We start from the raw sequence: 10,983 nt of genomic DNA, 5'->3' as shown, positions 1-10,983 counted from the left end.
GCTGGGGGAAAAAAATGTATTTAAGGAGAACGTGATCTCATGCGCACATATACGCATGCATGCACAGACTCCCTGCCACATATAAACCGGCACAGATGTTGTTGGTGCGCTTCAGTCCCTCCGGCACTTCCTTGCCTCTTGTTTCATACAAATAGTTTGCGGGCAAAGGAAAGCGACTGTTTGGCTGGTTGGCTTTGTGAGTCAAACCAAGCCAGGCCCAATTTCCATACAGATTGAATGAGAGTCAGCCCCAGTGGCCCTAATCCGTCAGAACGGTTTGGAAATGCTGCAGGGAAGAAGGATTTCCTGGCACATGTGAGAGACGTGCACAAAGACTAATACATGGAGTAGAGGTGAACACACACTAATAGTTTGAGATGCAGTTTCATTCTGCATCATTCCATATCCATCTGTCTATCTATCAATCATCTATCATCTATCTATATCATCTCTATCTCTTCTCTCTCTGTCTCTCAATCAATCAATCAATCTATCATCTATCATCTATCTATATCATCTCTATCTCTTCTCTGTCTGTCTGTCTATCTATCTATCTATCTATCTATCTATCTATCTATCTATCTATCTATCTATCTATCTATCTATCTATCTATTTATCATCTATCTATCATCTATCATCTATCTATATCATCTCTATCTCTTCTCTGTCTCTTCTCTGTCTATCTATCTATCTATCTATCTATCTATCTATCTATCATCTATCATCTATCATCTATCATCTATCATCTATCATCTATCATCTATCATCTATCATCTATCTATATCATCTCTATCTCTTCTCTGTTTGTCTGTCTATCTATCTATCTATCTATCTATCTATCTATCTATCTATCTATCTATCTATCTATCTATCATCTATATCATCTCTATCTCTTCTCTGTCTGTCTGTGTCTGTCTGTCTGTCTATCTATCTATCTATCTATCTATCTATCATCTATCATCTATCTATATCATCTCTATCTCTTCTCTGTCTGTCTGTCTATCTATCTATCTATCTATCTATCTATCTATCTATTTATCATCTATCTATCATCTATCATCTATCTATATCATCTCTATCTCTTCTCTGTCTCTTCTCTGTCTATCTATCTATCTATCTATCTATCTATCTATCTATCTATCTATCTATCTATCATCTATCATCTATCATCTATCATCTATCATCTATCATCTATCTATATCATCTCTATCTCTTCTCTGTTTGTCTGTCTATCTATCTATCTATCTATCTATCTATCTATCTATCTATCTATCTATCTATCTATCTATCTATCTATCATCTATATCATCTCTATCTCTTCTCTGTCTGTCTGTGTCTGTCTGTCTGTCTATCTATCTATCTATCTATCTATCTATCTATCATCTATCATCTATCTATATCATCTCTATCTCTTCTCTGTGTATCTATCTATCTATCTATCTATCTATCTATCTATCTATCTATCTATCTATCTATCTATCTATCTATCTATCATCTATCTATTTATCAACCCACCTATTTACCAGTCCACCACCCACTCATTTACATAATCACCTACCTGCCCTCTATCTATCTATCATCTATAGTACAGGTCTCCCGCATGAGCAGAGTGTTGGACTAGTTAGCCTCCAAGGTCCCTTCTAAATCTGTTACAGTTTACTGTTTACTGATGTATGTATGTGTGTGTGTGTGTGTGTGTATGTATGTATGTATGTATGTATGTATGTATGTATGTAGCTAGCTAGCTAGCTAGCTATCTAGCTAGCTATCTAGCTATCTAGCTAGCTATCTAGCTATCTATGTGTCATCCATCCATCCATCCATCCATCCATCCATCCATCCATCCATCCATCCATCTATCTATCTATCTATCTATCTATCTATCTATCTTATCATCTATCTATGCATGCATATGTACATCTACATATTCATATATCTATTTGTCCACCCATCCATTTATCTACTTGTCTATCTGTATATTTGTCTAGTTATGTGTTTGTCTAGCTATTCATCTATCTGTCCATCTATCCATCTGTTTATCTGTTCACTATCTATCACTATCTATCCATCTATCTGTCTCTTCATTCCTCTATTATGCATCCATCTACCTACCTATCTATCTATCATCTATCAATCTATCTATCTATCTATCTCATATATATATATATATATATATATATATATATATATATATATATATATATATATATATATATATATATATATATATATATATATATATATATATATATATATATATATATATATATATATATATATTGTCTTTATCTCTCTATCCATCTCATTCATGGATTACCTCTGTATCATCTATGAATGTACTTCCTTATCTGCCCCATCATTCAGCTTAATTGGATAACCTCAGGTTCAAATACAGGGAAAGGAGGAAGAAAGGAAAAATTCATTTTACCTTCTCCCCACCCCCCACCCCCAATTTTCAGTTTATCCCTTTTGGGATCTAGTGATATGTTTTAACCATAGTGACTTCCTTTTTTCTTGATTGCAATCTTCAGCTTGGTATTAAATAACTGTGACTTTAAAGAGGAGTGTTCCATTGCATTTATTTCTGAAACTTCAATAGAGGTGAACCAAACTTTTTCCTAATATGTTTGTTGTTGTTAGTTGCGAAGTCATGTCCAACCCATTGCGACCCCATGGACAACATTCCTCCAGGCCTTCCTGTCCTCTACCATCCCCTGGAATCCATTTAAGCTCATGCCTACTGCTTCGGTGACTCTATCCAGCCACTTCATTCTCTGCCATCCCCTTCTTCTTCTTTTGCCCTCCATTCTTCCCAGCATGAGGCTCTTCTCCAGGGAGTCCTTCCTTCTCATCAGATGGCCAAAGTCTTTGAGTTTCCTCTTCAGGATCTGGCCTTCTAAAGAGCAGTCAGGGTGGATCTCCTCTAGGACTGACCGGTTGGATCGCCTTGCAGTCCAAGGGACTCGCAGGAATCTTCTCCAGCACCAGAGTTCAAAGGCCTCCATTCTTTGGCGCTCAGCCTTCCTTATGGTCCAACTTTCGCAGCCATACAATGCAACTGGGAAAACTATACACACTTGTGTTGGTAGGGTGATGTCTCTGCTTTTCAGAATGCTGTCTAGATTTGCCATAGCTTTTCATTGTGTCTTTTCCTGAGAGGTTCCTTTCCTTACCTTTCTCTTCCTGCTACCCGTTTTAGAAAGAGAAGATGGTTTATGAGAATTTCATTTGACTACCTCACTATTTTTCATACGGAAAATGAAGGGACAGAGAGCTATCAGCCCTCTGTACTTCCAAAGCGACATTGTGCAAATCAGGCAAAATCCGATTTTAAACTGTTGATTTGAATCCTTGATTAGATTTGAGCCAAGCGGGCATTTTGCAGAAACCAGACTCCACTGAATCACCAAATCAGTTTGAAGGCGCCTCGTTTCATCTGTCTCGTCCCAAAGATTTGTCTATTCCATTTCAAGAGGTGATTTGATCAAACCGCTTGAAAGCCAGAGCTACGGAGACGTCCACCACCTAGCCCTGAATAAAAAATAAAGCGCAAATTGCAACCAAGGTTGAATTTTGCTGGTTCAATCTTTCATGGGCATTCAGTAACATTCAAAGGATATCTGGAAACTGTCAGTTCTTCCGTCTGCATTCAAAATTCTCTTTCGCTTATCCAGTTTTATGCTTTTACAATAAAGTAGGATCAGCTCCACTGGTTGTGTTTCTTGCCTGGCCCTACCTGGAAATCAGAATCAGAATAGAGCTGGAAGGGACCTTGGAGGTCTGCTAGTCCATCCCCCTGCTCAAGCAGGAGATCCTGTACCATTTCAGAGGGAGGGAGGGAAGGAAGGAAGGAAGGAAGGAAGGAAGGAAGGAAGGAAGGAAGGAAGGAAGGAAGGAAGGAAGGAAAGGACAAAGTTGGAAGGGACCTTGGAGGTCTGCTAGTCCAGCCCCCTGCTCAAGCAGGAGATCCTGTACTATTTCAGAGAGAAGGAAGGAAGGAAGGAAGGAAGGAAGGAAGGAAGGAAGGAAGGAAGGAAGGAAAGAAGGAAGGAAGGACAAAGTTGGAAGGGACCTTGGAGGTCTGCTAGTCCATCCCCCTGCTCAAGCAGGAGATCCTGTACTATTTCAGAGAAAAAGGAAGGAAGGAAGGAAGGAAGGAAAGAAGGAAGGAAGGACAAAGTTGGAAGGGACCTTGGAGGTCTGCTAGTCCAGCCCCCTGCTAAGCAGGAGATCCTGTACTATTTCAGATAAATGACTATCCAATCTCTTTTTTTTTTTGAAAAAAGTTTTTTATTTTTCCTTTCAAATTCATTCTTAAATATATAATTGCTATTTAACATTTGGCAATTCTTATCATTTTTCCGCCTGTATATTTACATTTTCACACTTTCTTATTTCCCCTCCCCCTGATTTAATAATGTGTCGTCTGAGTTATTTGTTTTGTGCTTTGTTCTTTTCTCTTTCTATTTGTATCTTTTTTCAAGCCAATCATAAAATCACCCCCCATATCCTGTAGTATACTGATTCCTCTTTGTCCTTTATTCTCAATGTCAACCTGTTCATTTCTGCACAATCTATTTTCTTTATTATCTCTACTTCTGGTGGGATTTTGTCTGCTTTCCAATTTTGTGCAAATACGATTCTAGCTGCCGATATTATTTGTACAACCAGATATGAGTCTTCTTTAGTATATTGCTCTGGTAGAATACCCAATAAGAATATCTCTGGCTTAAATTCATCCACTCTCTTCTTAAAACCACCAGTATTGGAGCATCCACAACTTCTGGTGGCAAGCTGTACCACTGGTTAATTGTCCTCACTGTTAGGAAGTTTCTTCTCAATTCCAGGTTGCTTCTCTCCTTGGTTAGTTTCCATCTGTTGCTTCTTGTCCTGCCTTTTTCTGGCGGCTTGGACAATAGGTTGATCCCCTCTTCTTTATGGCAGCCCCTCAAATATTGAAAGAATGCTATCATTCCCCCCCCCCCCAGTCCTTCTTTTCTCTAGACTAGCTAAACCCAAACCCTGCAACCGTTCTTCATATGTTTTTTGCCATGGATAGTTTTCACTTACCTTCCCTACCTGTTTTCAAATGTGCACATGCGCCCAGGCTGCTGTGCATGCGCTTTGCTCAAAAAAACGTCCGTAAATAGCACGACATAGAGACAGGGCAGGTGGGCACCCTGTCCACCCACGATTTCCGCTACAGGTTTGGGCAAACTGGTTTGAACTGGCTAAATACCACCTCTGGCTTTAATCTCTAGGCCAGGAGTCAGCAACCTGGGCTCTGGAGCTGCATGTGGCTTTTTCGTCCCTCTGCTGTGGCTCCCTGTTCGCTGGTCGACTCCACAATTGATAGGGCTTTCGGTTAGGAAAGGTAGAGGAAAAAGGAAGGCACGCTAGGAGAAGACTCCATGGTGTGGAGAACCGGACTTCCTTTTGGATCCAGAAGGAAGTCTCTAGGCCAGGAGTCAGCAACCCAGGCTCCGGAGCTGCATGTGGCTCTTTCGTCTCTCTGCTGTGGCTCCCTGTCGCTGGTCGACTCCACAATTGATAGGGCTTTCAATTAGGAAAGGTAGAGGAAAAAGGAAGCCACACTAGGAGGGAGACTCTATGGTGGGGAGAACCAGACTTCCAGTCGGCAGAAGGAAAAAGACGGCATGCTAGGAGGAGACTCTATGGTGGGGAAACCAGACTTCCTTTTGGATCCAGAATTGAATGTGGGGCTTCCAGTTAGGACCTTTGTGGCTCTTTGAGTGTTTGAGGTTGCCAACCCCTGTTTAGGCCTTTAATCATCTTAGTTGCTCTTTTCTTCACTTTTTCCAAAATCTCAACATCTTTTTTTGTAATGTGGTGGCCAAAACTGGATGCAGCATTCCAGGTGTTGTCTTACTAAGGCTTTATAAAGCGGTACTAATAGTTCATGTGATTTTGATTGTGTTCCTCTGTTTATACAATCAAGGATAAGGCAAGGCCAGCAGGAGGAGAGTTTCCTGCAAATATGGTATCGGATATGATTATCTAGGTATCCCATCAAGCTGGAAGACAAAGAAGCAGAAAATCTCTAGAAGACCGAGAAATAATTTTTCTTTTTCCTCCTTTGACAGAAGACTGGCTTTGAAAAGGTCAAGGCACAGAGGGCAATAAATAAACGTGAGATGAAGCAGTTTTCTGAGTGTATACAAAGAATTGTCAGTCTCCTGCTTAAAAGCTTATTGAAAATTTCTACCTGCAACCTGTTGAGGTGTCGGGATTGGGAGAACAGATTTAACAGATTAACAGAGTTGGAAGGGATCTTGAAGGTCATCTAGTCCAACTGGGAGTAGAGGGTCAAGCAGGAGACCCTACACCATTTCTGACAAATGGCAGTTCTTAAAAGTCTCAAGTGATGAAGCCTAGTCATCCTTGTTGCTCTGTGATGAAGTTTCCACAACTTCTGAAGGCAACTTCTGTTCCATTGGTTGATTGTTCTCACTCTCAGAATGTTTCTCCTTATTTCCAGGTTGAATTTCTCTCCTTGGTCAGTTGCCATCCATTATTCCTTGTCTGGCCTTCAGGTGCTTTGGAAAATAGCTTGACCGCCTCCTCCTCTCTATGGCAGCCCCTCAAATATTGGGAGAGTGCTCTCCTGTCTCCCCTGGTCCTTCTCTTCCCTAGACTAGCCATGCCCAGTTCCTGCAACCTTTCTTCATCTGTTTTAGCCTCCAGGCCCTTGATCATCTTAGATAGATTCAGTTTAACAAAGTTGGAAGGGATCTTGTAGTCCATCTAGTCCAGCCCCCATCTCCAGCTCCTCAAATATTGGAAGGCTTCTATCCTGTCTCCTCTGGTCCTTCTCTTCCCTAGACTAGCCAGGCCCAGTTCCTGCAACTGTTCATCATATGTTTTAGCCTCCAGTCCCCTAATCATCCTGGTTGCTTTTCTCTGCACTTTTTCTAGAGTCTTAACATCTTTTTTGGATGCGCCACACTTGGTGTGTAGATATATTTGTATACAGCAGGTTCTGAATTAATATGAAGAATGATGCATTTTAAAAGAGAGAGAGGGGGGAAAAAAGCCCTATCCATCTATATCTTGTTTGTTTAGACTGGGTTTTGCATCTCCCATAACAATTAACAGCATTTTTTAATCACTTCTCTAACAAGCAACAAAGTCTGGATGGATTAGAAGCCAACATTATTATTTTTCCCCAGCTCTTGTGAAACCAAAAAAATGAGGCAAATCAGGAAAAGGAGGAAGAAAAAAAATCTACTGAAAAATGGAAGTATTAAAATGTGGGCAATTAAAATGCAATGAAACCAGATTCTTGGACAGAACAGATTTTTTCCCCTAAAATTAATCCTCATTCCCTCTTTTATGTGCTCAATGGCAAGAAATTAAAGTTCATGTCAGAGTTGGTTGCAGAAAAAAAAATCAAATCCAGAAAGCATGCACGAATAACCGATTCAGCTGGATCCATAAACTTCTTTATGTACATAACAACAGATGGATAAATGTACAATACCAACAGGTGGTTCTTCCAAGTAAACACAAGGCAGGAGAGTTACAGGCAAATGGAAACAATTAGCTTCATTTCAGCCAGACAAGCCCAGATAGGCAGCTAGTTTACTTCTCAGAGCAGAAGACTGCTTAAGTTTCTGTTTCAATTCTCTGCACAGACTCCGATCTGCTTAAGCTCCAATTGGCCGACTTAGTTGCTATGCCTATTCATTGGCTGACCTTGTTCCCATGTCTTTCCCAGTCAAACTGTCACTAAATGAACTGTTGTTAAGTCAAGGACTACCTTTATTATTATATCAAACGAGGATAGATAGAGAAATTAACAGAGTTGGAAGGGACCTAGCAGGTCATCTAATCCAACCCCCCGCTCGAGCAGGAGACCCTACATCCATGATGGCGAACCTATGGCATGCGTGCCGGAAGTGGTACAGGGAGCCATGTCAGCTGGCATGCATGGTATCGGCTGTTCCTCTTCCAGGTTTCTGGCATGCGTGTGAGCGCGATAATCACCTGTTTTTTGCGTTTGCGGCAGTGCCGGGAACTGAAAGAGCTGGTCTTCCGGATTCCATTGTACACATGTGCGCTGAACGTGCACGCATGCCAGTAACTTGAAGACAGGATGGCCAATGAATGCACATGCGCGTGACGGAAAGCAGAGTTCACTTTCCGGCGCGCGCACGCCCCCTTGGCATCTTCTCTTCTAGGGTGTGTCCCCAATGAGCACACATGCACGCACTCCCTTTTCAGCACTCGGTGCCAAGAAGGTTCGCCATCACATTTCTGACAAGTGGCAGTCCAGCCTCTTCTTGAAAGCTTCCAGGGATGAAGGTCCCAGAACTTCTGAAGGCAACTTCTGTTCCATGGGTTGATTGTTCTCACTATCAAGAAATTCCTCCTTAGTTCTAGGTTGAATCAATCAATCAGGATAGAGCTGGAAGAGACCTTATAGGTCGTCTAGTCCAACCCCCCGCCTAAGCAGGAGACCCTACACCATTTCTGACATATGGCACTCCAGCCTCTTCTTGAAAGCTTCCAGGGATGAAGCTCCCACAACTTCTGTTCCATGGGTTGATTGTTCTCACTGTCAGGAAATTCCTCCTTATTTCCAGGTTGAATCTCTCCTTGATCAGTTTCCATCCATTATTCCTTCAGGAGAAAGGAGAAATATTAACCTGAACATACCTTTGTAGGAACGCGCCAGAAACATAATTAGAACTTTAGGAGGACCGAACTGCATTGCTTTAATTTACGAGAGGCAAACTTTCTAGATAACTCTTTCCACATGTGATGAAGTCTTCATAAGGCTCAGGAAACATTATCTGAGGCGAAGATAAACCGAAAGGTTTAATCCCCCTGTTATTTTGGGGGATGATAGATCTTTGCAACCAGAAAGACTTCTGCCTAAACATATGTCAGCGTAGGCCCCGTATCTCTATCTAAATATCTTCCCTGCTCCTCTTTTGAGTTCACAGTCATCGTTGCTTCTTTTCATTTTTTTCTTTTTTTGACAATCAAAAGAGGAGGAAATAAAGAAGAAGCTGAATTTTTTTTTAAAAAATCCACACTATTTTACATTTCAAATGATTCCTGGCATTTTCCCTTATCTGTTTTGTGCCAGTTTGACAAGCTCTTTATCTCCCCTCCCCCGATTTGTTAAGAGTGGGAAGCCTTGGAGGAAAAAAAAGGGAGTCAAATAATAATAATAATAATAAAATGGTAAATTCTCCAATTGCTGGTGACATGTGGAAATTAGTCCATAATTTTCCTTCTGCCACAACTCAGTTCCTGTAAAAAAGAGAGGGGAGGAAGAGAAGATAGGGCTTGGCTGGAGAACCATCTTGAAAGATGCCTATAGGTAGTTCTTGACTTATAACAGTTTGTTTAGTGACTGTTCAAAATGACAACAGTACTGAAAAAAGTGACTTATGACCGTTTTTCATAGGTATGACTTTTGCAGTAATCTAGCGGTTACGTGAACAAAAATTCAAACGCTTGGCCACTGGTTGATATTTATGATGGTAGCAAGATCCCAGGCGTCAAATTTCCAAGTAATTACTCCATAGAAAACAGACCTCTGAGGCAGGTAGATTCCTCATAAAAATATATATATTGGCTGTTGTGCCACCAGACTCCGACAGCGAGGGGCCCTCTGAGTCGGCTCTGGAGGAGGTGGAGGACCCTGGACAGGGTTCCGACTCTGAGCAGGATGCAGAGAGGCTGGTTGGCCACCAGGAGGCACTTGAGCCTTGGACCAGTGGGGAGGAGACAAGGGAGGATGAGCCGGAAGCCAGTAGTGAGTTGTTCCTGGATGCACACCATCGAAGAGCTAATAGGCGTCAGGAACAATTACACAATTACAGGAGGTGATTGCACTCAGCTGGTGGTCATTAGGCTTCTCTCCAGACTGTAAAAAGCTACTTGTGCACACGTCCCTCTTTGCAGAAGTCAACACAGAATCGAATGTCGGAGAACTTTGTATGAGCTTGGCAGGCTGGATTGCTGCCAAGCCTTATCTGTGTTTATTGCTGCCCAAGCTTGTCTGTGTTGGGTTGCTGCCAAGGACCTGTTTGTCTGTTAATTAAATGCCGTAATTTATCTCTGGCTCGGAGTGTGCTTTGGTGTGGAACGAGGTTTGTCAGAACAATCGGCGATATCGTATTGGCACAAACTGGGGAAACCCGACTTGTTTTCATCTTATTAAAAAGTGAAAATTCCCCTTTTCCCCAAACAATTAGTCACATTGTCCAATCAAGGTGCTGCTGGTTGCATGGTAACCAGACTCCTCCTCTCCCCAGCCACCAGTTGGAATGTCCTTGGTTCCCACAGAAAGCTATTTTGCTTTGGCTACAAAACCTCCATCTAACTATGTCCCCTACCCTGACTTCCCATTGTGGCAACCCTGAAGTCTCCAGCCAGGTTTGCTTCAGAGTTGACACACCAGGGTCTTATGATCCTCCTTTGCGACCTTCTGACCAGTGGTGTCAATGGGATCCACTGTTACTAATCTAACAACCGCAATAATTTGCTTCACATCTGTGGCCAGAAAGATCATTAAATGGGGTAAAACTCACTGAACCAACGTCTCACTTAGCCACTGAAATGTTGGGCTCAGATTTTGGTCATAAACCGAGGACAACCTGTAACTTCAAGCGGGATTCTTCACCCTTGAGAGAAATCCCAGCGTAGAAGAGAACGAGTTGGTAGAAAGCCTTGGTTATAATTCATGGGTATTTATTTATTTACTAAAATTTATAGGCCATCCATCTCACCCTGCAACCCAGTTCTTGAGTCGTATCCTTCCTTCTCGTGCATTGTCCCTTCTTGGAAGTCTCATCATAGCTGAATTGTGATGTTGGTGAAAAAGAGAGAACCTTGGGCCGTATACCATGTTAAGTTGTGGGTTTTTTAGCTCTATTTTATGCCACGAGCCACAACCGACAGAATTTATACAAGCCGTAAAGCATGCTTTACATAGCTCAAAGTGG

At 41.7% G+C, this 10,983-nt stretch overlaps 1 protein-coding gene across 1 annotated transcript; it reads left to right on the top strand.

Moving 5' to 3' along the window:
- Positions 1 to 818: 818 nt before the first annotated feature.
- On the top strand, positions 819 to 1,622 carry LOC148048560 (uncharacterized; the record flags this gene model as incomplete). The annotated part of the gene is made up of 1 exon (XM_087707612.1): positions 819 to 1,622. A coding segment is annotated over one exon (804 nt), but the record flags the coding sequence as incomplete, so codon positions are not given.
- Positions 1,623 to 10,983: the final 9,361 nt, after the last annotated feature.

Source organism: Thamnophis sirtalis, unplaced genomic scaffold (genome assembly GCF_051295495.1).
Source record: "Thamnophis sirtalis isolate CommonGarterSnake01/CBP01778 unplaced genomic scaffold, rThaSir2_p1.2 scaffold_2, whole genome shotgun sequence".
NCBI lineage: Eukaryota > Metazoa > Chordata > Lepidosauria > Squamata > Natricidae > Thamnophis > Thamnophis sirtalis.
This window is presented reverse-complemented; position numbering and strand designations above follow the sequence as displayed.